The following is a 27,719-nucleotide window of genomic DNA, read 5'->3' as shown; positions in this document are numbered from 1 at the left end:
GCAGGACCCAGCACTTAGCCTTGTTGAACCTCATACAATTGGCCTCAGCTCATTGATCCAGCCGGTCCAGATCCCTCTGCAGGGCCTTCCTACTCTCCAGCAGATCAACACTCCCTCCCAACTTGGTGTTGTCTGCAAACTTACTGAGGGTGCACTCAATCCCCTCATCGCGATTGTTGATAAAGAGATTAAACAGAACTGGCCCCGCTACTGAGCCCTGGGGAACACCACTCATGATCGGTCACCAACTGGATTTGGCTCTGTTCACCACAACTCTTCGGGCCTGGCCAGTGAAGAATACACCTGTCCGAGCCCTGAGCAGGCATTTTCTCCAAGAGAATGCTACGGGAAACAGTGTCAAAGGCTTTATTAAAGTCTAGGTGCACAGCATCCACAGCCTTTCCCTCATCCACTAACGGGTCACCTTGTCATAGAATGAGATCAGGTTGGTCAAGCAGGACCTGCGTTTCATAAACCTGTGCTGACTGAGACTGATCACCTAGCTGTCCTATACATGCCACATGATGGCACTCAAGGTGATCTGCTCCATAACCTTCTCTGGCACCAAGGCAGGCCTGTAATTCCCCAGATTCTCCCTTCCAGCTCTTCTTGCAGATGGGTGTCACATTTGCTAATTTCCAGTCAACTGGGACCTCCCCGGTCAGCCAGGACTGCTGATAAATTATGCAAAGTGGCTCAGTGATCACCTCCCATCAGCTCCCTCAGAACCCTTGGGTGTATCCTATCTGGCCCCATAGACTTGTGGTGTAGCAGGTCACTAACCATTTCCCCTTGGGTTACTGGAGCTTCATTCTGCACCCCATCACTGTCTCCAGCACAGGGGGCTGGGCACCTGGAGCACAAATGGTCTTACTATAAAAGACTGAGGCAAAGAAGGCATTCAGTACCTCAGTCTTTCCCTCATCCTGTCACTGTGTTCCACCACCCCACCCAATAAAGGATGGAGATTCTTCTTAACCCTCCTTTTGTTGGTCATGTATTTATAGCAACATTTTAAAATTTTCTTTTATGGCAGCAGCCAAATTAAGCTCTAGTTGGGCTTTGGCCCTTGTAATTTTCTCCCTGAATAATCTCTCAATATCCCTGTATTCCTCCTGAGTAGCCTGCCCTTTCTTGCAAAGGTCATAGGCATTCCTTTTATTCCTGAGTTCCAGCTGAAGCTTTCTGTTCAGGTCAGTCTTCACCGCCGCCGGCTCATCTTTCAGCACACAGGGCCAGCCTGCTCCTGCACCTTTAAGATTTCCTTTCTGAAAAGCGACCAGCCTTCCTGGACTCCTTTGCCCTTCACCACTGCCTCCCAAGACACTTTGCCAACCAGCCTCCTAAATGGTCCAAAGTCTGTCCTCCAGCAGTCCAAGGTAGCAGTTCTGCTGACCCCCCTCCTTACTTCTCCAAGAATCAAAAACTCTTTTCATTTCAAGATTGTTATTCCCAAGATGACCTCCAACCACCACACATACAAGTCCTTCTCTGTTTGCAAAGAACAGGTCCAGTGGAGCACCTTCCCTAATTGGCTCACTAACCAGCTGTGTCAGGAAGTTGCTGTCCACACACTCCAGGAACCTCCTAGACTATTTCTTCTTTGCTGTGTTGTATTTCCAGACATCTGGTAAGTTGAAGTCCCCCATGAGAACAAGGGCTAGTGATCATGAGACTTCTCCCAGCTTCTTACAGAATATTTCATCTGGCTCTTCATCCTGGTTGGGCAGTCTATAACAGACTCCCACCAGGATGTCTGCCTTGTTTGCCTTCCCCCTGATTCTTAAGCATGAACACGTCACCCTATTGTCACCATCATCAAGCTGTGGACATTAATCAGCAGCAGTATCTTGTTCTGCAGAAAAGCTTTTCACATATGCCTGTCAGCTTTAACAGCACAGCTCTAGTTTGAGGGAAGAGGGGGGACAGGAGGAACAAAATAGCTCCCCTTCCCTCAAACCAACATACACTTTCCTTCTCTTTTCCAAATCGCTATCCCTTACCCACCAGAATGGATGATCTTCAAATTCTCAATTAAAAAAAAAAAAATCTGTATGTTAAAGAGGATGCCTTCAAGTCTACTGTCCTTTATGTCACAGATGCTGTCACTGAGGCCAGCAGCAACACAGGGGAAAATAAGTGAAGAAATGGATCAACTAATGGCCAAGGCTTCTGCAACAGTACGAAACTGGAAAGGTGAAATATGCACAGAATGATCCTAGAAAGCCATCCTGGCAATGAAACTCTAAGAAATACCCTTCTAATCCCTCAGAACCATAATCAGTTGATTTAGGTACACCAGTCAAACTATTTCAGAGAACTAGACTTACAAAGAGACATTGTAACTCCATGCTGTTCACCTTGGGTACAGTTGCGTTTCGGAGCTCTAGCTAGCTCACTCCTAGATGAAGTTCAGGTACAAGCCTGAGGACAGGCAATTCCAAGCATTGCTGGGTCTTTGAAAGAAGGTTTGGCTCCTTGCATCAGTAAGTCTGCCAAGACTGACCCAGCAGGTCCTGAATCCTTAAGCAACCTCCTACAACATTTCTTTTCCATTTCACAATGTAAAACCACTGTCTGACAAGTTGAAGCAGATATTTTTCTAAATCTTTATTTCCTCTGGCATATTGAAAAGAAAACCATAAAAAAACATGTCCAAGAGCCAGAGCCATTTCCCAAAGGGAGCCTGGGAACTCAGACAAGTGCTACGTGATATGACTACACCCAGATCACATCACCATGAGTTAGGCACTTAGAATATGCATGGACACAAGTAATTTTGCTTGTAATGCTAGATGCTTTTAGCAACACTGATGGATTTAAAGAATTACAGGTTGTTCCAATTCTATTTTCTTTATCAAGCCAGTCCCAAAGAGCTAGAGATACAGAGCAGACCAGGACAAAATGAAGAGAATGAGGCAAGAACCAAGCAAAACTTGACTGGTTCAAGTTAACCAACAGCAGCCAGATGGGTGCCTGCTACTAACAGAAGTTGTATCTCTGCAGTCAGGTGGAACCACCATTCTCAAGTTACTTAAAAAAAATTGCAAAGACCTGCAAAGTCTACTGGTAAAAATATTCTGTCTCTATGCACTGCTCCAAAGGATGACAGCCTATTGCTGATATCAGCAGCACTGTTAGCTAAGACTGCTAAAAACATGTGACATTGAATTAAGTGTCTTAAGGGAAGGAAAGCTGCTCTGAAGGACTGGAAAGAGGAAAGCAAGCAATTATATATATACACACACACACACATATATATATATACACACACACACATATATATATGAATGAAATATTCATCCCCAGGAAATCCACAGATGCTGACATCTGTGACAGGGATCCTGACACAAGGTTCTACAGAAGTTCCACTACCTCCTACCATTATTTACTTAAACTTATCTTCTCCCAGCCAAAAGACATCTACATGTGTTCTTCAGGGTCAGGATCATTGTTCACCTTTGAGACATTTAATGAGGATGATCCAAAAAAGCTTCATTCCGAGTTACATGCCACTCACTGCACTGCAAGTGCCTGATGGATAGCTACTGCTCTGGCAAAAGAGGCTGTGAGATTAATGATATGACACAGATGCATGTTCCAGGTTGTCTTCAGCCAAAAGCTGAAGTAGTCCTCAGGAGCTTCCACAATGCCCCTTACTTGTTCGAGGACAGAGAATGTCCTGAGAAATGCCTCACTGGACAAATATATTAAAAAGACACTTTTTGGTAATTTGAATAACAAGAAGACAGACAGATGTGAATGTTCTTTTTTGATAGCTGTACACTACCTATATGAAAAGTTATTTTCATTATTTTCTCAGCGCAAAAACTAGTATTCTGAAAACGTGGTGTTCCAATGCTGTTAGGCACAGAAAGATCAGCCTAGTAGCAAGATCTGAACAGGCACTGCCAAAGTAACTACTTTAGTATTTAAGAAAACTTGTCGCAGATCACTCGAATCCAGAAGGTAACACACAACAGCAAGATCTCTGCCCCTATTTAAATGCAATCAAACAAAATATGTCAGGCAGATATAACAAGCCTGAATATCTGGGGGATTGCAAGCAGCAACCTATACCATGGTACTCCTACAGGAAATTCTTCAGTAAGAGGAAATCAAGAAAGGATCAGTAAGAGTATCACCCACTTAGCGTTTCACAATTAAAGCACAAGAATGAAGATGGAAATGTGAGTTCTAGTTGAGTTTTCAGCTTGGTTTTGTAGACTTGGGATATCTTGCTCGTCTCAGTCACCTCAATCCAGTCATTCCATAAAATCTTTTAAAATCAATCTGCAAAGTATTAATTTTTGCTATCCTGTTGGAGTACTGCTACCTTAAATACATTATTATTCATGCAAGACAAAATAATATCAGTAATAGTGTCTCACAGCTTTAGTTTGCTCAGTGATAACACGCTTTGCCACAAAAACCTTGAAGTTCTTGGACTAGAAATTGCTTTTTACCTGCACTATGCTCTTACCAAGGCTAGTACCAGCAAAAAGCTTAGTAAACCACTTCTAATAATCAAAAAGCAACCATGGCAGATATTTAGCCTAAATAAAACACTGCATTTACCAATAAGACTTTAAACCTGGAATCATATGCAGAGAAGTGCATTTCAGTATTTCAAAGAGAAACTGAAAAGAAAATTCAGTAATATACAATGCCTGCACTCAGCAAACCATTAGAAATCAATTCAATTTCTGAAAAGAAAGAAACGAAAAACTGTAATGCCTAAGAGCAACCCAGCTCAGTTGGTGACACGCACATCAGAGGGTAAAACCCCAAATCTAACAAAAACAACCTTAAAGAGAAACTGCAAGGATAGTTAAGTATTTGCATAGATAACAATTTGCACTGAAATACTCAGTACAAGAAATATTTAGTTTATCATGTTTATGGATAGAAACAACCGCAAGGTGGCATTTACCTTAAAAAGTCTGGGGAAAACATCTGCTGGCTGTCCACGAATAACAAACAAACGTGAATTCAGTTTCCGTAGATTGGCATCAAGATCCTCAAGACACTGAAGCAGGAATCTGCAAGAAATTATAAAGGAACATTTATTTTCTGAAGCAAGCCAGACAATTTTACAATAGAAAAGGGATATCACAAGGAACAATCCAACAAAGATTATCAGACCTTCAGCATATGGTGCTTACTTGGGTAACCCATGCATGTTCTCATCCTAATTACACTTAGCTTACAGCAGTTCAATACCATATAATATACTCAATGATACATAATTCAGCAAACCAAACTGCACCTTTGTTTAAGTTTTCACCTGAATACTATACAACTCCAGAACAGACTATAACATACCTAAGTCTTAACTAAAACTAGAAGTATCCTGTCACTCTAAAGAAAAAACACACACCACAGGAGAAAACAAAGCAAAACCACAACAACAAACACTCAGCTATTTGCATACTGCTACTAAACTTAATCCCAGTCCTTCTTACAACAGCCTGAACTGTTACTAAAAACAAAGTACTACATGGTCGTAACTATCCCTTTGGCCTTCATTTATAAAAATAGCCCTCTACATAACAAATAGTTTCATGCATCTTTGCTGTAACATCACCTGAATTATTTAATGAGCAAATCAGCAAACATGAAAAAGAAAAGGTTGTGGAGGAATGGGGTGCTGCAAATCTGCAAGTCTTCAAGAACAATAGGTAGTTACACAAGGGATGTTGAGAGAGGTTCACGTGTACAAAGATTTATTAATGGACTCAGTAACTAAAAATAACTCCAATGGTGAAAGTTGTTTGCCCAAAGAAATAAAAACAAAAAGAAGAAGAGAAAAAAATGGGAACTCTCCCTTGCAGCCAGCCAGAGAGAGACATGCTAGGAGGCCAGATAAGTGCCTTTCCCCTGGATTCCTCTCCAGCAAAGCAAGTGGCTCCCCCACTATTTGTCCTCGTAATAACAATCTAGCTTTCTCCAGGAGCTGCCCAAATCCTGTTGGCTGTTCTTTCTTACAATGCTGTTGGCACTCACCAAAGTGTGTGTTGATCAGAGCAGCTGAGTCAGTGCCTACTGATCACCAGACTCTGCACACACACATTACTGGATCCCCTGCTGTTAACCAAAAGCTACACACAAAGTGGGGGTGGGGGAGGCAGAGGAAGAAGAGATTCCCACACTGCAGGCCGTTATTCCTACAAGAGTCTGCTCTAACAACACTATGTGCTGGTGCAAGGCCAGGAAGACAACACCACAGCAGCAACTGCCCCAGACCATGGTATGGTAGGCACTGGGCTCCCCAGTTTAAGAAGTACAAGCAATTACTGGAAGGAGTCCAGCAGTGGGCTATGAAGATGATGAGGGGCCTAGAGCACCTTTCTTATGAGGAGAGACTGAGGGAGCTGGGTCTGTTCAGCCTGGAGAAGAGAAGCTGAGAGGGGATCTCAATGTTTATAAATATCTCAAGGGTGGGTGTCAAGAGGATGGGACCAGACTATTTTCAGTGGTGTCCAACAATGGGATGAGGAGTAACAGGCACAGACTGAAGTACAGGAGGTTCCATCTAAACATGAGGAGAAACTTCTTTACTTTAAGGGTGCCAGAGCACTGGAGAACAGGCTGCCCAGAGAGGCTGTGGAGTCTCCTTCTCTGCAAAACATTCGAAACCCACCTGGACACATTCCTGTGTGATCTGCTCTGGTGAACCTGCTTTAGCAGGTGGGCTGGAGTGGATGATCTCCAGAGGTCCCTTCCAACCCCACCCATTCTGTGATTCTGTGAAGGCGGTGGCATAGAGGCCTGGAGACACTGTGCCCACAGTCCCACTCAGAACCAGGGAAGGGCTCCACTGCAAGCGCCCAAGGCATTCCAAAGGCATCCAGGAACCAAGTTTGTTAAAATCAGGAGTCTGTAAAACACCTAGGGTTTTTAAGAATGAATCCTAAAAAAAATAACCAGTCACAATGAAAATTACATTTTCTAGGAGGGATATAGTAAACATGGACTGTTGTAAACCTACCAATATTTTTTAAATTTTCTAGAGATTTAGCAATATGTAAGTGATGCCTACCTAACACGTATTGCCTCCAACTTTATATGGAAAAAAAAATATAAAAAATGATGTATAGAAGGCTGTCAAGAAAACCCCCTAGCTGCTATTAAATGCCAAAAACGCATGGCTAAACCAACCTGAAAAAGTAATAAAAGCAAGCAAGTCTGAGAGGAAGCCAGTCTACAAGAATACAACTGCTTCTTGGCTGGCAGTTGTACTTATACGTTTATTGACTGGAACAAGCCAAAAATGTCTAATTCTCTCACTTTGTTAAATATTATTTTGAAAAAAAAAAAACACCCAAAACTCTGCCATAGCAAGACTACGAAGTACAATATGCTGTATCTAAAAATAAACTTCTGTATACTCAGAAAACCACACAGAAGCAGTTTTAAGAATCTGATGAGAATCACATATACTTCTATCATAAAGAACATTGGCCCCATGTTCCCAAGTCAAATGTACTTCCAGTTGGATTCTGAAAGTACAGCTTCTTTTTCTTTTTAAACTTGGAATGACAGACCTGATCATTAATCCAATCCACCTGAATGTTGCTCTAGAAGAGCATGTGCCCTCATTTATACTTCATAGATCACTATAAAAACAGACTGCAATAGTGTCCCAGATGCTTTTTGAACATTCCAGGAAATGTTGGAGTTTTTTTCTGTGGTAGGGTTTTGTTGCTGTGGTGGTTTTGTGGTGTTTGCTTTTGTGCATTTTTGTGTGGGTGGTGGTTTGTTATTTGGTTGGTTGGTTTTGTTTCCATTTTGGTTTGGTTTGGGTTTTTTCTGTTTTTTGGTTGTTTGGTTGGGGGTTGGTTTGTTTTGCTTTGTTTGTTCATTTGTTTGTTGGGTTTTTTAACTTTATATCAAAGAATATAGGGAAAGGGTACGAGGAGAAGCTGGTGGCATAAAATGCTCATAACTATTCAAAGTAAAAATTTGTCTTTCAGGAAATTGTCTGGGTTTGTTTTTTTTTTTTTTTCTTATTGGCATCTTAGTTCTCTCTGTTTTCTCAGTCTCTTCCTACCTGACTGACCATAAGATACAACTTCTAGTCTGGACTTGATACAAAATCCTGTTCAAGAAGATTACACATACTGACCCAATCTCCAATTCATATCCAAGATCCCTAAACTTGCCCTTAATACCGTTTAATCTCTATTTTGTTCGTTCCTCAAATCCCCTCTATTCTCTCTCTTAACTATCTCTTCCCACACTCCAGCATTTCAATCTCCATTAAACTCTTTCATATATTTAACAGAAATAATAGTGTAGACTCAAATTGTTAAATATATGCCAGAAGGGAGCAGAAGAGTGGCCAGAAGACACACACACACACACACTCTCTCCGTGCCTGAACAAAACCAGAACAAATGAAAACCAGCCAAACCACAGCTTGAATTGCAAGACTCACTGAAAGCACATTGTTCAAAAATAATAGACCAAACTAAACTCTAGCGACCCTATGATATCTATAGCAACAGCAACGCAAAAGAAAACCGCTTTTGACTTTCTGAACATGGATTCAGTTTGAGTCGTTACTTAGAATAAGTGTGCAGTTTATTAAGCATATTTGAATCTTTCAGTTGGACTGAATGTATTTGAACAAAATGTGCTACAAATAATAATCTATTTTGTTTTCACCAACTATATTCATGCTACACCACATCTAAAGGCATTTTTTTCATTAAACTGTTAATAAAATTAGTCTAACATAAAAGCCTTTACACAGATTTATAGAATCATAGAATAGTTTGGGTTGGAAGGAACCTTTATAGGTCATCTAGTCCAACTCCCCCCTCCCCGACAATGAGCCTTGCTCAATTAAAAACTAACCTTCTTAAATCATTGCTTTTAGATACAACCTCTACCAAGAAACTTAATAGCTGAATCAACAAATTGTCATAAACAAAGTTTTCACCTCCCCTTTTTCTCATGAGCACCTTTGTATAAGCAGCACAGCATCTTTACTGTGGTTAAATGCATGCTAATTAACATCTAGCATTAGGTTTAGCCACGTACAATACTATGACTTCAAGGAAGGAAAATTCTACCTTTCAGAACTTCTACATTCATCTAACTTGTTAACAGATGCCTGTGTGAATAGGCCTACATTAAAGGAAACTGTTTAATTGTATCAACTCCCTTGGACAACTCAGAATACATGCACTCTCCAATTCTGGCATGGTACTGCAATGCATTGCATTTATCCCCTGTCCTAGCAAATTAATGTTTCATCTATAACATACACGTATATGTCAGGGAGGAGCGATAACATATTCACAACATGCACACTCCCACAGACATTAAGCATATCAACAGAAAAATAAAACAATAATTCTCAGCATTTGACACAGAATTAATTACTACAGGATCTGGAAGAGAAGAGCTTTTAGTTTTTCAAGGTATTATTTTGATTGGTAACACTCGTTTGCAAGTGAAAATAGTTCTGAATTATTCTAATGCCATGCAAGGGCACTTGCTACAGTACAGGAACATGTCAGCATTTTGCTCAGGGCAGACTTTTAAATATAATTGAGAGCAACATTCTAGGCCAGACAAGGCAAAATTATTTGAGCTTTATCTCTGAAGAGATACAGCAAAATGCTCACAAACATTCCTTTCACAGTATTACACAAATGAAAACAAATGGTGAACTGGTCTGTGAACTGAAATCAAATATGAAATCTCCATCTCATAAGTCATCATTTCTTTTCAAAGTTTCTTCATAGGAGCTACGAAATGAGAGCTACTAGGCTTGGACTCTATTATACTTCACACTAAAGTGTGGCAATTAGGAGCTAATTAAATCTCTCCCTACAGTAACAGGTCCTGTTTCTGAATCTTAATCTAAACCAACATTTTCCTCTTAACAGTCAATGGGAAAGCACTTTCTTTGACACTTTGAATAAACATAAAAACTACATCACATGACTTCATTGAAAAGACACAAAAAGGATGCACAGATATGTTTTTATCAGATTAGAGCATCAGACCAGGTTTCCGCATCTGGTCTTCAACTTCCCTTGGACAAACCAGAGGAAGGAAAAGCTCACCATTAATTTCACAGTAGCAAACTGTGTGTTGCAGATGCATGACTGAGGTGACAGAGGGAGGCAGAAAAGACCTGTTTACTGTAACACAGGGAAGATGCTGATGCAAAGTACACTTGTCTTCATGCAACATTCTTAGAGGGAATTACACACATTTTGCTTGGTGTTATCTAATGTTAAGGTTCAGAATTTTATGAGAACTTCTGAAGACCACGTTCTTTAAAAGACAAACATAAAATCTTAGTTGTTTACTCCAAGAAACTCCACAATCTTCCCTGCGGCCAATCATGCAAATCTACTTGGTGTCTGAAACTGAAACTAAACATTCTACTCCTCTGTATCGTAAAAGTGACTGCTAGAAACTGGTTCGCATAATACAGATCATAATTTCAGCTGTGATGCAACTGAAATAAACTGATACCATCAAGGCAGAAATTCAAAAAGTTAAATAACTAATTGTTAACACAGTTAACTATTAACAAAATGAACCAAACAAAGTGCCACATCACGCAGCCTTCCCAGTTCTGCATTATTAACATGACTAAAGACTTTCTCCAGGGAAAAAGTCATGATCAGTCTGCTAAAAAGGTAGCATTTTTATTTAGAAGACTTGCAAGAAGGACACTTATGGATTAATTGCTTAAGGCTACCATTTAGTCTTGTTTGAGGTTATATATAGGAGTAATAAACACCCAGAAATCATAATCGCATAGAACCACCCTTGCCAGTATGAAGTGAGGACAGTTGCTGGGAATTGAGTGGGCTTAAAATGCAATGACTTCTCTTTCAGGTGTTGCTCACATCTGAAAATGGTGGTGCTAAGGCATTAAGAGTCAAGAAGCTTCAGTTCCAGGCTTTTTTTCCTGAACTGATCCAAGTTCTGAATTTAACTGTTAGGCAAGGCAGGAGTGTCAGACTGCACAGCCAGTGTCACACAGAAGAAAGGAAACCAGTCAGGCTTCATCATTCTGAGGAGGAAGTTTAAAAAGCTGAGTGAAAAAGAACAGTGCTGAAACTTGTTTCATTCCTAAGTTTAACATTTTTTATCTACGACCAGTTAACTTCCAGCAATCCATTCAAACTTCTGTTTAACCAATCTTTTAAAATACTTTTTACCTTCCTCATGCCAAGCCATTGATTACAATCTCCCCAGTGAAAGAAAAGCTCTGCCAGACTGTGTCCTTATGGATATTTGATCACCACTCAGACTTTGTCTATCAGAGTTATCTTAAACAGCCTAACATCTGCTAGTTTGATTTTCCCATTCGATTTTTCTTCCAATTATGCTAGATATTCCTCCATCTTTCAGGGTTTAGTGGAGCTGGATTAAATGAAAAGAAACAATATTACATACTGTGTAACATCAACCACATTTTTAAATTTGAATTATTATAGTTTACAGCATTAGATCCTCATTGCAATAATAAATTATGCAACATTTATTTCTCTTCATGGGAAAAGGTAGAGAGAGAGCCTTTCTTTCAGACATATCTGCTAGTTTGCCATATGTTCAGTTAGGTCATTATGGAAATCCAGTATCATTTAGGTAAATACATTCCTCAAACTAGCTTCAGGAAACATATGATGGATTTAATCTAATACTGGAATAAAAGACACTGAGAAGTATCTCATTTATGTAGCTATATTAAAATATTTAATACTTTATCAGTATATTTCCTGTTTGATTGCCAACCAATGTGTCTTAGTGTGAGCAGTATATTCTTACGAAACTATAAGAAGATTAAGCTCAGACAGGATTTAAGTGTTATGTACACTCCACAGCATCCTTTGGCAGCAAGCCACAGTAATATTTTCCTATTACCAAATCAAGGTCACAGAGGCATGCCTTATTATATTACATTGTTTCAGCAAATACCACATACAACTTCCACATCCTAAAAAGGTACACAGTAATCAATTTCATAGATGTATTAGCCTTTAAGCTTATATACAAGAGTAGGAAAAAGTTCACATTATTCAACTCTAGATACTTCAGTGAAGTGGCTGTGGGAGCTAAGTCATCTCCTGCAGAGTTGCTCTATAGTCAGTGGAGAAAAAACAGCTCCTTTAGAGTGCAGTTCAGGACTTCAGCATCTTTTATAACTCAGTAAGAGCTGATCCACATGCAAAACCAAAGGCAGACCATGAAGTATGTCACTGGGCTTTTTTCCTCTAATGCTTACTACTGTTAATATCTTCAAGCCAAAACAGAGCTGTGACAGAGGAAGAAGGCAAGATGTGCCCAAGCCCATCTACAGCTGAAATAATTGCTGTAAGAGGTTCTTAAAAACCAAATTCAACTATCTGAAAAAGCATGAAAGAAGGGGGTTTGAAAAATAATTGAGAAAAAGCAACATTCAAAATGTAATCTCTACAAGCTGAGTCCTTTTGGGTGCATCTTCTTTGAAGCTAAGTAGTAAAGACCATCTCACATGTGGAGTGGGGCTAGAATCCCAACTACAAAAAGCACCACTGCTCCAATAAAAACAACAAAATCATTTCAATCTAACCTAGCTTACATTGAACACAAAGCTGGCATTTCCTTACATGATTCCTCATTAATTTCTTTCCAATTGAACTACCTTTTCAAGGTTAGCATTCACAAAAGGAAGGAAACAAAATTTTTGTCCTATTCAAAAGACATTAATAATCTCCCTAACAGCCACCTGTATTTGGCTCCTATTTTGTCAACTGTACGTCACAGCAAATACTGTATTTAGCTTCTGTAAAGATCTAGATCTTAATTTCACATTCAAAGGGCACCTATTATTCATCTAAACTATTCCCATATAACTAGCAACAAACATCTCAAATTACTTGCTTCTTACAAAGGTCAGCCTTCTGGGGATATGACACTAACAGGCTTACAGCTTCTTAAATCTCCCAGTGTCTTCCATTCTTTAATGTATATATTCTGTGTTTATTTTTCTCTAATCCTCTAATTCCAGTCTTATAAATCAAAGCCCTTATTATATGACTTCAGCTCCTCATGCCTCCTCTTTCCAGAGATAAACTAGTTGGATCCATAAAGGGAAACTCAAGAGAAAACAAATCTATTTCCAGTGAGGACAGCTGGGGAAAAAGGACCTAGAAGCAAATTACAAAACCAAGTTACTTGAGAGTAGAAACATGCTTATATTTCAATAAATTTTAAACTCTTTATTCTCATGCACCCGAGTTCTCTTATTTAAATGAGATACTCATAAGGCTTGATGTAATTAAACCAGAGCTGGCCTGTTTTCTCTTCCTGCCTCTGAATAAAATAGTTCAGCCACATTATTTTCAACAATCTAAGCTGTCCATGAGAGAACAACAGCTATGGCTCATTTCAAAAGAGCAAGCACGATAAGAGCTCTCTAAGAAGGTACAGTCTTGCAATCTGATTCTGAAGGATAAATTTCATACTGTCCCTCATCTACTTTAATAAAACTCTTTAAATTTCCTTACATTAAAGTAACCTATTCAAGGTTATAATTACTGCTAATAAAATTTTACACAGTTTTAAGTTTCCCAGAAATGAAATACTAGGTAAAATGAACAGGTTTCTCAACTACACTGTATAAATTGCAAGTCCTTAAGGTATTAATTCCATCATCTCCAGCTTCCCATATTGAAAAATATATTAAAACTAATAAAAAAGAATTAAGGACAGAGCTGAAATTTACCAGCAAGTACAGAAATTGGTAGAACGTTTGGAAAATAGAAAAACCCCTGAAGCTATTCCTGAAAATCTTTATTAAAACTGACTAGATTTAATTCTCCATGGTTTTTGCCTTATAGTGGTCAGACATTCAGCATTATTCTAAGTTCCCATTGCTACTCTAATGAACCAAAAGGGCCAAAATATTCTGAACTGGTCTTTCCAAACTAAAATTAGTCATTTATATCTGAATACAAGGTACACCTGAACAAGTTGTGTTCCATTTTTTGAGTAATAACCATGTTGAAAGAATAAACATTTGAAACAACACCTGAAACACAGTTCATTTTATTAAGTTGCATAAGCCCAACAAAATTCCACTTCATCCCAAACTTTTTTAGTAGACACGTAGACTAATGGAGGTAATGGTTCACTTCACGCTGCAGAGCCCTTCCATCTCAAAGTTTAGAGCTGATGAAAGAAACGCACGGAGCTCAGTAACGTAAGCCCTGGTAAACAAAACCGAAATACAGCTCAAGACATAATAGATTAAAAAAATGCAAATAACCTTGAGATGAACATGCTGTCTTCATCTGCCACAACTGCAGCAGTTCACTGCAATAGCGAAGGTCAGGACCAACAGAAAGTACATCACTCAAAATAACTAAATTCAACTGTACCACATAACCTTTCAGGAGAAGTGGAACATTCTGATAACTAAAAAGCAATATTCAATCATTTCCGCAGACATGATAGTAGTTTAGATGAAGAATTATTTTAGGAAGAATGAAACCTTTATTAGAACACCTGTGTTTTAATATTTTCTTTGCTTTCCCTGCCTACCCATTCCTTTCAGAATATGGGGATGAATTACCAATATTCACCTCCTGAACATCAGTCACAGATTCTTTTATTACTTTGACTGTTGAAAGAATAAAGATAGAAAACTGGATGACATCATCCCACACAGCTTCACTGTATTTTTTCCAGTCTGCTTTTGCCAGGATCAGAATTAACAGCAACACAGAAGATGCAGACAGGAACGCTGCCAATTTAAGGAGTGGGACAGGTGGTGGAGGATACACCAAACCCACCTTCCTGAAAGCAGACAAACCCTGTTGGAGACAAAGTGCAGCTGAATATCAAGACAAACTGCTAGCATTTCAGAAAAAGAGATTAAAAAAATATCACCTTTTTTTAGGATTAACTCCAAAGTTATTTCTATAGACAGAAACTATAGGGGAGCCTTTGTATGCTCTGAACTCTGGAAACTTAATCACCATTGATAAGTATTGCTGTGCAGAACCTTCAAGCAAGAAGATATGTCCCCCACTAGAGGTCAAACTGAAGAAAATCAGACCTTATCTGCTTTAATCCCCATAGTCCAACATCAACAGGCAAGATCTAACTGGAAAAAAAAAAAGGGGGGGGAAGGCGGAGGGAGTCTACAAACTCTGCAGCTTTCATTACTACACGTCTCATAACCTGATCATTTCCTTATACCATTTGGAAGAAGAACATTTCAATATGAATCAACAAAAATAGTTTCATAAAGTAGGTCGTCGCTGCAGCAACCAGGCGCTGTTTGGACTACTCCCTGCCACAATGACCTACTTTTCCAGTAATACGTAACCCTTGTAGTAGGAGTCCAGTTCCTCCTTCCCTTCAGAGCCACTCCGAGAGGATTCCCGTACAGTGGCCAAACTTTACTCCTAACCCAGACAGAGAAAAGCTTCAAAAAGGTACAAGCAGAAGGTCGGGTTGGCTCCTCTGTGTCATATTTCAAAGTGTCAGCTGCTAAAGGTTAAATGAAACCTAGTATGTGCTCTGAGTTCAAAAAGTACTGAGCCAATGTTCAAAACTGGCAGAACTGATAAAAAACAGAAGGGGAAGGTGTCAGAGCGAACAGCAGTTTGCGAACAACGTGTCGCCTGCCAGAGTCAACAGCTGGCAACAAGCCATAAACGGGCTGCCTGAGCACCACATCCAAGCACAAGCTAGCAGACGTAATCCTTGTTACAGGTCTAAATAACGTTAAACCTGCATAAAAGAAGAACCCTCCTGAATGATAGGTGAAGTAACACATTTTCAAATCCTATTTAACCCTGCATGAACAGTGCAGCAGCACATACAAAAGCACCAGGCAAACCCAGGAAGTAACATTGCAATTACTTGATTTCCTGTTTGCTCTTGTTATTAATTACAACTAACCTGATGACAAAGGAAAAAAAGATTACTAGTGCAACTTGTCATTGAACTATATCTTAATCTCATGAAGAAAACTTATCTCTGTAGAAATAAGCCTACAAGGCTTCAAACATCAATCACACTAACTTGTGTATAGGTTTGTTTGTTTTTTCCCAATCAATTTTTACAAACCCTAAATTCAAAAGCTTTCATTCAAGATAAAATTTAAGAGGCAAGTACAAGAGACCAACACTTCCAAGCAAAAGACAACTCATTCCAACAAAAGGCAAGCTATGCATTACCATATAGCACATCCTAATTAAAACTTCAGTTAACAGAAAGATTCTGACAGATACAGCTCATACTACAAAAGCAGAAAAACAAAACACACACAACAAAGCTCAACAAAGCTTACTTTACTTAACTCTTCTTAAAACTTCTAAGTTCAACAGGAAAAATACTGGAATTGATGACAACACAGTATAGTGAGCGGAAAAGTTTTTTAAATTTCCCCCACCCTTTTAGTTCAGAATAAATCATACATAATGAGATAATTATGCCAGCAAATTTCATACTCTCTAATCAAAACAGAAAAAAATATCATCTAAGCATTAATTTTACTTTACCATTGCGCTTGACAAGCCATACAGCAGCAGTTGCAAAGGAAGGAGTCTGGAATACAGACTAGCAGAAGAAAAAAATATCATTGAATTATGAAAAAAAAAAAAAATTAGAAAAGCTGCTGCTGCAACAGCAACCTCTGATCACCAGTAACATGTTGCAGTTAGAAAGTGTGACCTCCGGTGCCAAAAATACAAGCTCAGCTACTTTGTCTCTTAGGAAGTAGTAAAGAGCAGGAGTAAAACTTTCAGCAAAGGCAACACTGAAGAACTTTGGCAAACTAACACAATTTTTCAGACTCTGCACTGAAAAAGAGGTTGGCAGAGTTACATTTGAAAGAAAGCAGGAAGCCATAATCTAAAATGTAAAAAGAGGAACATCCGTGTTATCCCCACAAACCATGATTTTCTTCATGGTTTAGAAAAAAACCACACTACTGCTGAAATACAGTGACTTTATTGGCAACTAGCTTACAGAAAGGAAATTTCAACCAAATGAGAAAAACTCTGCCCACTGAAAAACACCAGGACTGTGTGATCAGCACTAATCTTTACACAGGTCTCCTCAGATTATGAAATCCTGGAAATAAAAGGGGAAAATATACCACAATGAAAACCGAATTATCAATGTAACAGCAATTTAAAACTTTTTCCTTTGTCATAAACTGATGAAAGTACACATTAGTAGATGTTTCCAGGCCATACCAGTTAAGAAGTATGCTGGAGAAAAGAAAATGAACAAGTCACTCATAAAAAGTAATTTTAAAAAGCATTTATGTGATTTGGGAAATACTACATAATAGCAGTAAACAGCAAACAGTTATATTGTCTAAAAAGAAGCAAACATAAAGCACAGTAAACTAGATCTTATTAAGCCTGCCATCTACTGAAAAATAATGATGGAAAGTCACAGAAATTATCCCTATGCAAGCCATATAAAAACAAATAATTCCGTTTATATCCTTTGCTTGATCACCCTCATTAAGACTTGGATAGTTCCAACTCCCTGAGTTCACAACTAGCAAGACTTATGAAAACAAAGACCAAAACCAAAATGCAATCTTCTCTCCAAAGATCCTTCTGAAACCTGCATGGCAAAAATTATTCTGTAGAATATTTTATTTTAAATGCATATCTCAGTGCTACAGATGTAGAGTCATGTATCACCCATGAGAGAGGAATAAGGAAAAGAATAGTAGGCAATCCATGCTAAAAGCTGTATTGTTCTCTTTAAAAAAAAAGAAATAAAAATTAAGGCTCAGGGCAGGGGGGGGAGAAGAGAGTTTATTTTCGATAATGTGAAATATGAAGTATAGGATAAAAAATAATTACAAACAACAACAACACAACACACCACTTGATGCCATAGAATTTACAGGCAGAAAATTTCAACTCTGAAAACTCACAAGAGAATACAGGAAAGAAAAAGTTTACTGCATTCTTCAATTAATCCAATGTATTGGAAATAAAATAATTAACAATTTTTAATGCAAATTGCTCTATAAAATGGAGTCTCACAATTCTATGTACACTTCTCCAGTACTTCAGAAATGCACAGATTACAAAACTGAGATAAAGCTTGCCGCAGTGTTTCTATACCTTTACTGCACAGCAAAATTATAACCCTTATAACCATGATCATTTTTCACAAACTATGTGAGGCATGAAGTAACAAATAACCTACATGACAGTTACCTATTTATTTACTCATCTTTCTGATGAAAGTTGCCCTCTATTTCTATTATTTCAATCTTTATTTTTCCTCTCTCTAAACTACAGCACAGTCTACCCTTTACCTCCAAGGCAAGTAGAATATTTGTATTAAGAAAAGAAAAATCTGCAAGTGCTGAACTCCACAGGTTCCTTACTATAAAAAGTAAAGTATTTCCTAGGTCATGGATTCCACACTTTGAAAAGATAACCGATTAAAAATAAATAAATAAATAAAAAAAAATCAATCCATGTTCTCCTTATAGGAGCTGTTCCTAAGTAGCCTGTGTTGTAAATATTTCCTCTCCATCACAGAATCACAGAAGAGTCAATAACAACATGCATTCATACTTCACAACTTCCCCATTTAAGCTTACACAGATTTTTTTTTTCAACATTCCCGGTTTTAATTTTGAAAGGATAGGGTTTTGTGTTCTGTAAGGAATCAAACTTATACTGCAAGAATTTTGCAGCCTTTGCTTTTCACAGCTGTACAAGAGTCACAAACAGGTGTTAAAAATTAATGCATGTAACTGAACAGGAAAGGAAATGCTTTCCTACAAATCAAGAAACACTGACATAAAGTAAGTTTCAAATCAAGCCCCAAAAACTTCTCTAGTTTAGTTGCAGGAGGAAACAACACGTAACACAAAGGTCAGGTGTACATGACATCACATGACTGTCATCACAGAAATTAGTCTTGCAGGACACATCTTGACCAACGCTCAACTGGAAGAAATTCCTTCTGCCTCTGATAATCCAGACAGGTTCTGTTGTATTGCTAGGAGCTTGTTGCATTAGCATTTTCAAAGAGATTATGAGTATTATCAAATTGTTATTTCCTACCCAGGTTTACCAATATAGATTTTCAGACCTTTCAAATACTAATGCAATTTAAAAAGAAAAAAGTACAGAATTTAAGGGAAAAAAAAGCATACTTCAGGAAGTTCTGTTCACTGCAGCTCAGTTACTGTCTAAACTAATGCTAACAAAGCTCCATTAGCAATTGGTATGCTCTCAGATTCGTAACTGTTCCAAAAGCATAGATATACATATGGACTTTAGCCACAGCTGTCCCCATTTATACACTTGAACCGGAAGACGGCAATATTGACCACTTTTCCCCAGTCCTTTCTGATCTGCCCTTCACCTCCACTAAACTTTTTACTCCTGCATAAAGAAACATTTACACATACAAAATTCCAAAGCAATGAAAGCAAAAGCTTAATGGTGATCTGAAAATATCTGGAGGCTTTGCGGTTAGAAGTACATTGCAATTATACTTCACCTGTTGACCTAGATTGCAAAGAACTTGAAAGCCAGGAGTATATAGAAGCACATAAACTAACCTTGCTCCACATTTATATCGAAGTTCTGAAAATGTAACTAAAATGTATTGCACCAAAACACCATAAAGTTCTTAGCCTGACAAACAATCCACTCCTTTCCTAGAAGTAAGCAAAGGCACAGCTATTAAACCTGCTAAAATGTGATATGCAAATTACTAAGCCTGTAAAACACAAAGCCACACATTCCCACACTACTTACACAAGCAAGTCATACTAAGCTGACTTTTGTCTTTTTAGGTCACTATGAGAAGGTCACAAAATTCCCTACAGTGAAGAGTTTCTTTCAATATACAAATTAATATGTCACAGACTTCAGTGTAACTTCCAAACTGAAAAAATGGGCTATCTCACTGGCAGCTGGACCTTCCTCCTGTCCCAGTTTATGTAACTGACCTGAAAACCTGCCAGGCATGGAGAGGGCATGGAAAACAATCACCTTCCTTGCAAATAAAGGTTTCCTTGCTGTAGGTAAACTGTCAGAAACCAAAAAGTTTAGGTGGTACACTGATAAGCAGCTTTAACTGCAATATTCGCATGATGAAATATGTTTTAACAGTAACTTCCATTGGTAGGAATGATGACACTTTCATAAACGGGGGGAAAATACACTTTATTATATGAAAATGGCCAAAAGAAGATGAAAATATAGAGAGTAATTTGCCTTGGAGAAGTGATGCAAAATTCATTGGCACTGCCACCGATCAGCTGGGGGAAAAAAAAAAAAGTATTCTTGATTGCCTAAAAAAAAAGCTGCTTTTGCATTCACCACAGATGGTGTTTGTTGGGGGTTATCACCCTCCTCTTTAATGACCAGAGGAGGTAACTCCACAAGCTGCAAACAAATCACCTTCCCCTACTCAAATAAAGAATGCAATCGATTGATATTTAGCTAAAATAAAACAAAACTGGATTTCTGGTCCCAAGAGAGGGAAAACAACTCCTATGGGGTTGTTCCAAGGCCACATTTGTCCCTTGATACTGAAAGTCCACATGCTATTCTCACATAACAAGAACACTCTCCTCAGATATACTCTTGATAACCTCAAATCTGGAGGTCAGTGATGTAAAAGCAGGTATCTAAAACCTCAAAACTTCTTAACTGAGGCATTAGATTCCTTCAAGATCAATCTTGCAGTCAAAAAGCAAACTGTAGAAACACTCACGGGAACTTTTCTGGCCTATAATAACTACTACTTGTAAAAAAACAACTTACTGAACATTATGTATACAAGTGGATTTGCAGTACCGCCTGCTCTCTCCAGACCAACTCATGCAGACTTCTCATCCAATTTAATAATAGTTACATTACAGAATCTGGTGATACAAGATAATTCACCAAAAAAGAAAAAGCAAACAATCACAGTGCAATAGCTGCGAGAGCTATCAGTCACATTCTGACAGCTTAACAAAAAAAAAAAAAAAAAAAAAATCAGGCTTTTCCCCTAACACAGTAAAAAGGCTGATAAAAGGCTGATGCTTATTTTCAACAATATAACTTCAAAGGGTGTCGGTACATGGCAAGCCACAGAAGAAACCAATAATCACCTTCCAAAAAACACCCAGTGGTTACTACACACATGAGCAATGCAGGCTGCAGTTATATGGCCATTTCAATTTGGAACAAATCCACACTGCCACTGAAAGAAATGGTACTTGCCCTCCTCACTCTCGCCTCCTCACTACTGCTGCTGGGACCTTTTTGCTGGCCCAATCTACCACAGAGCTAATCCTGCCAAAACTAGTAACTAATCTCTTTTGGACAGATGCATGATCTAACCTGGTGCATCACAGGGTTGTGTGCTATCACGAAAGGGCGGAACCAGCCTTTTCATCAACACTGCAGGATTAAAACCACGAGGACATGCGTCAGTGTGGTTCAGTGGCATACTTTGGAAGTCACTGAACTAGATCATATAACACCATGAACTATAGAGGGAATCACTGAACTGTGGGCACTTCTGGGGCAGAGAGGGCTTTCTATGAAAGAGGACAAGCAGGCAGCCTGGGTGTGTGGCACTGGAGGGTTTCTCCAGTCTAACCCCAGGTATCACAGAACTCCCATCCGAAGACATGACTTCTGAAAACAAGTTATCACTCTTTGGTAACAGATTTGGAAATTCACAGATTAATCACTCTCAGTTGAGTGGGCTGGACAGACAAAAGTGCTCTAAAGTGCACACTGAGCTAGAGTTGAAGACGCTCATTAAAAGGCATGATGGGTATGTCCAGAACACAGCACAGGAGAACTGACATTCCTTGCAGACCTGTTACACCCTGGCTATGGCAGCAGAGTTCAGCACAGGCCACCTACCCTATAAAAGAAACCCCAAAGTATCTGCAGAATACACACAAAACTAATGTTACTCCCAAACCTGATGTATCTGTAGCTTTGTATGTAAAAAAACCAAAAGTCTTGTCTCTGTTTACACTTTAGATTATTGTCTTGAAATAATTGTCAAATATTTGTGAAATATTGTCAAATATTTCACAAAACAAACAGATTTTCATCCCAAGTGCTACATCATGAAGACAGTTAAAGGAATGGTTTTAGCAAGGAAGTCAATTATTTTGGCACACTTCTTTCTACATACCAAGAATATCACCAAAATTAACAAAGTTCAATACACAGATTTTGCCTGCCTGAATTACTAACTTTGCAGGATGTTGAACACACCAATATTGTCACAAAATCTACTAGATAAGCAACACAAGTTTTATTACTTTTATTTTACAAGTTATTCTCTTGAAGAATGATTAAAAAAATAAATACAAGAACCAGCAAGATTAGACTATCCATCTTTTTAAATAAATTACTGTGAGTCTTTTAACTAGCATGTCAAAAACATACACGCACACTCAAAAAGATAAACTAAAAAAGTAAATTATTAGCCAAAGTAAATTCTTATACAGCAACTAAGGGAATGTTTGCATTTCTTTTCAGGTATTGTGATCAATTGCCACTCTGCACTAAAACCAGGGCGAAGTGAAACACTCCCCTAAGTGATATTGCTAAACATGAGATCCCATCCTCCTTAATATGGAAAAGACTGTCAGCACATATGAACACATTTTTTCATAAGTAGGTAATGGTTATGTGTTGGAGTACATTAGTCACATTCTTTGTCTACTCTGTTGACACAATTAAACACATGCTAATTCTGGTGCCAAAAGTTTAAGGGCAATTGACAAAACTTTGAGTATTAGATTGATTTACCATTTAGCATCTCCCTCTACCATTTCCCCACCACTTTTCGCTGCACTGAATAACCTCTCGTTCATAAGCCTTGATCTGTGAGCAACACTGGAAAACTCATTACATAGAAAAAGCATGTCATAATGGAAGCACATCTTGATTTACGTGGCAGCCTGAGAGACAGAACAATAAGACAAAAAAGAACAGAACCAGAAAAAACAATGTGAGTTGAGGAAGGCCCTGGCACTTGTTACGTAGCATTCATGATTTTAGAACAGGTAGGCTGAATGCCAGCAGAAAGGAGGTCAGTAAGACCATGTGACTGCTTAGTAATTAGACTTGCTCAATAGTGCAATTACACAAAAATATTAGTTCATGAGTGTTACATGACTGCTTAAAGAGAAAAGCTAATCAGAAAGAAGCCACGTATCAAAGGCTACTATTTGCCAGATTTAAAACACAATTTTAAAAATGAATCATAAGTGCTGATTCTGCAGGGGAAGAATATTACTCTTAACAAGAAACCAAACCTCCTGCTTTTTCCTATTCTTGCACCATTTTTCTCATATCCCTTATGTCAGTCATACTTTGAATTCTGATAGATGAGAGTTTTGCCTAGGGCTGTAAGACCATAAACTAACCAGAACACAAACTCTCAGTGTCAATCAATTCAAACTAAGAAAGGACCACTGTAAATTCACACCAGATGATTATATTTGACTCATGTTCCAAATGCCAAAGGGCTTCTGCCCCTAATCTCAAACAAAATATTTTTGACTAATTCAACACCCTACACCACAGGCATGTAAGCAAGGACCTTGCTTACAGTCATCAAGTGATCAAGGAGATAAAATGCTTGATTATCAAATGCAAGTGCCAAATGAGACTGGTAAATCAAAAAATGCATCATAAGTCTTGTGTAAGCATACTATGAATGTCTGTGTTATCACTGGTTAAAAATAGTTAAATATGTTAATAATGGTTAAAAACACTGCAACCTAAAAGGGATTCTTTCTAAACTACTGTTTATTTCAATAAAGATGTATTGAGATCACTCTAATAAATATGCAGCCATAGCAGCCAGATGTTTTATGAAGTTACTGTAATTTTAAACTTGAAAAAAATCTGAAGATGTCAAAAACCAGGCTACAAAGACAGTAAGATTTCCCACTCAAATTCACGTGTAGCATGTGGCTTGAGGGTATTTCAGTATCAGGAGATTGTTTGAAGTGCTTTGGATAGAGGAGTTTTAACTTATCCAGGAGGGCATGGGGTGGCAGCGAAAAAGCACACAAACCCAAAGGACTAAAATAAAAATGTGCACCTTCATAAAATAAATTTAAAAAAACCCACACCGCCAAAAAACCTCAGTGCCTCTAATGAGAAACTGAAACAAGAGATGGTTTTCTTCACATGCAAAATGCAGCGCAGGGACTAGTTGTCTTTCAGAACACTAAGAACATTCTTAAAGTAAACCAACTAGCAAATATATCACATATGAATGTATTCAAGGACTGCATTAGCTAACGACCATATTAAATAATCATTGAAGAACCAGGGCAGTAGTACTGAAGACATGAACTTCCTTCTGCTAGAATCAAAGTTCGCATTTGTCCATCATTGACTAGCCCAGAGAAAATAACAAAAAACAGTCCAGCATTGTAATTGCAAAACAAATTAGAAACCTATGAAGTATTCTTAAGACATGATTTAACACTAAGACTTGCACCAATTGCCCACATTCTTTTAAAACTTAGTTGTTCATGCTTCATCCACAAAACTAATACCTCTGATCTTTCTTTATTAAGTCAGGATTTGTAATTCAAAAAAACTTATCCCCTTCAACACAATTTGAAAAGCCTCTATAAAAGAAATGCACTTCACAGATCCCTCAGATAAGGGAAGTATCTAACAATTACTGTTCTTAAGTGGTATGAACACAATTTTGGCAGTGAAAATGGAATAACCATCAAGTCAAAGTTCATAGAAAGCATTTTAAGTATTTCTGTTTTCTGAACACCAGAAAAAGGACCATAAGGAAAACTTCTCAAAATTCAAAACGAACAACACACCGAAACAAATCTCCAAAGGTAAATTACCTCACCAGTATTTAATAAACTGGGATAGAAATTATTAAATCTGAAAGAAATAATCCCTGAAGAGAGATTAACTGTACTGAAAGCCAAAGTATCTCAACTTTGTCATTCTTCTATGACATGGTCTTAAGTCAAGTTTCATTGTGCTTGTTGCATAATTAGGCAACTCAACTCTTTTCAGCATTGTAGCCTGGGCCGGCAAAGCTCACGAGCCTTTCAAGTTCCTGACACCGGATGGTCAGATGACACAAGAACTCAGCTGCAATATCAACCTCTTATAAAAGGGTAACAACTTTCAGATCCCTAGTGATGTTATTAAACTAGTCTTACAAGATAAGTATGCACAGATGTACCATTCACCTTATGCCACACGTTTAGCATGGAAGTGTCAGTCAGAACTCCACAGTGAAGTTCATTTTTGTATTAAGTAGGACCACACTTGTCTTGAAGGTGTAGGAACAGATCTGCATGAAAGGGACACCACATACCCTTCCATGCAGAAAAGCTACCCAGAGAATTTACTTTTGAACCAAACAAGCAGCCTAACCGCTTTTTCCAGAATTTTGTCACCTTGTGTGGGCACGGGGTTTCTGGCTGCCCAGCGGGGTTGAGGCTGAATCCAGCCCTGCGGGCTGCTCCTCCTGCTCCCTGCGGGCTGCAGCCCGACTCTGAGCTCCAGCGCGGGAAGGACCCGGAGGCGCGCTCGGACACCAAACCGCCGCCCTCGGGAGTGGGAACAAGGTTCCCTCCTTCCCCAGAAAATCACGGCCCCCCCGGCCCGGTCGGGCCCTCACTCTGACAGAGGCTCCCCCGCTTCTCCCTCCTCCGCCGCAACAGCCGCAGCCCGGGCGGGCGCAGGGGCTGGATATGTAACACAGGAGCCGCGGGGAGGGCGAGCGGGCGAGGGAAGCCGGCGTTGGCGGATGCCCAATCGAGCGGCGAGAGGCGGGGGGGTGGCGGGGAGGCAGCGGGGAGGCAGCGTGACCGCATACATAACGCAGGGATTAGGGCCCCCACCGCCCCGCACTCACCGCCACCTGTTGATGCCCACGTTGGAAGAGCCGGCGAACCAGGGGTCCAGGATGTAGACGCAGCGGATCGTGTCGGCGCCCTGGATGCATTCCCGCAGCGCCGGGTTGTCGTGGAGCCGCAGCCCCTTGCGGAACCAGTGCACGGCGTTCACCCCCATGCCGCCGGGGCGGGCTGGGGGCGCGGGCGCTCAGCGGGAACCACCACCGCCGCCCGCGGAGCCGCTCATCACGCGGCGCCGCCACTGGGCGCCCGGGCGAGCAACGGCCGCCGCCGCCCCGCGTGGAGAAGAGACCGGGCGGCGCGGGGTCCGCGGGGCCTCGCTTCGGTCGGCTCTAGGACCCGGCGGAGACGGCGGGGGCGGCCTCCCGGCGCGGACGCATCACCGCGCGGAGCCCCCGCGCCGGGGAGAGCAGAGACGGAGAAAGGAAGAGCAGGATCCGGCGGTCGCTCCGGGGCGGTGGAGCCCCCTCCTCGTCCGCGGAAAGCGGCCGTCAGTAGCGGCCGCCCGCGCCGTATGCCAGCCCGCAGCCGCCGCCTCGCCGCTTGCCCTGTGACTCTGCGACTGGGCTCCGCCGGCCACTTCGCCCCGCCCCACGCCACCGATTGGCCGGTCCCTCCCCCACGTGACGGCTGGCCCTCACGTTTCTGAAGTGTGTTCACTACCCGCTGATGTTGGAGGCGGCGTGGAGAGGGGAAGGGAAGGGCGCGACCGGCCCCGCTGCCGAGGCGGGGCGGCTGGCGGCCGGGGGAGCCCGCGATCTCGGCAGAAGTCCCACCCGCCGGGGCGGCATGAGGCAGTGAGCCGCGGACAGGAGGGGCGCCGGGGGCGGAGACCGCGTTCCGCCCCACGTCTCGGTGCGGCGGGACCCGGATGAGCACGGGGCTCCGAGGAGGCTCTTGGAGGCGCCGATTCCTGTCAGGAGGCGCCTGCGCGCAACTGCCCGGCGCGCGCCCGCTGACCTGTTATGTATAGTGCCCCGCGCGCGTTCGCGGCCAGAGCTGCGCATGCGCGGTGGCGCATCTCTCCTCAGCCCCCTGGCAACCTGCGCGGTGGGGCGGGTGGCACCGGGCAGTGCGGAGGTGGCCGGATCGCCGCTCGGTGTGGGGCGGGGTGGCACCGGCCCGGCCGATCCCACCGCACCCCATCCCGCGGGGCAGAGGCGGGGCGCTTATGTAAGCATGTGCGCAGGGAGCCCAGCCCCCGCCAGGTGCCGGTCTGTGCGCGGTCCCCGCTGAGGCGCGCCCGGGCAGGGGTGCTGCGGGGCGCTGCCCCCGTTTTAGCCCTCGCATGTCTCCTTCTGCCCACCCCTGCCCTGTGTTCATGCAAGATCCGTGCTGTTGCTTACAAAACGGACCGTGTTTTTGTCGCCGCCCGCTGTAGCCCTGAGCGAGGAGTAAGAAAACCCAGAGCAGACGCCCCGAGCAAGAGGCAGCGCTGGCTGGCTGAAGTTAAAGTGGTCTAGCGCTGTCAGTAAAGTCAGTATTAGTAAATGGTGTATATCTAATGTCTCCCCTTTTAATTACAGAGCTCAAACCAACATCTGTATGCTGCCGACCGCAGGTTTCCCCGTACCTTCTCTCGTGTGTAATAGGGGCTCTAAAATTGCATACGAGTGGACATGCTAGCATTGAACTTAGATTTGTGTGCAGCGTTATTAAAGGCTTTCCAGACAAAAGCCACCATTTTCTGTTGAGATCAGGCATCATCCTTCTAGCAGCTGGATATCGAGGTCGTTAACGGTTGGACTCAATGTTCTTAAAGGTCTTTACCAACCAAAATGATCCTGTGGTTCTGTGTTAGCCACTAGATGTG

General features: G+C 40.8%; 1 protein-coding gene across 1 annotated transcript in view; it reads right to left on the bottom strand.

The window, feature by feature from the left end:
- Positions 1 to 26,065, bottom strand: part of CRY1 (cryptochrome circadian regulator 1) — a 40,718-nt gene extending 14,653 nt beyond the window's left edge. Inside the window, exons 1-2 of the mRNA XM_065838886.2 lie at positions 25,906 to 26,065; positions 4,934 to 5,042 (exon numbers count right to left, since the gene is read on the bottom strand). Coding sequence (XP_065694958.1) covers positions 4,934 to 5,042; positions 25,906 to 26,063 — 267 coding nt within the window. The 5' untranslated portion in view covers positions 26,064 to 26,065. The remainder of the gene's footprint in view (positions 1 to 4,933; positions 5,043 to 25,905) is intronic.
- Between the last annotated feature and the right edge of the window lie 1,654 nt (positions 26,066 to 27,719).

The sequence above is a fragment of the Patagioenas fasciata genome, chromosome 1 (assembly GCF_037038585.1).
Source record: "Patagioenas fasciata isolate bPatFas1 chromosome 1, bPatFas1.hap1, whole genome shotgun sequence".
NCBI classification, from domain to species: domain Eukaryota; kingdom Metazoa; phylum Chordata; class Aves; order Columbiformes; family Columbidae; genus Patagioenas; species Patagioenas fasciata.
The sequence above is the reverse complement of the archived record's forward strand: the minus strand, read 5'-3'. Positions and strand labels throughout refer to the sequence as shown.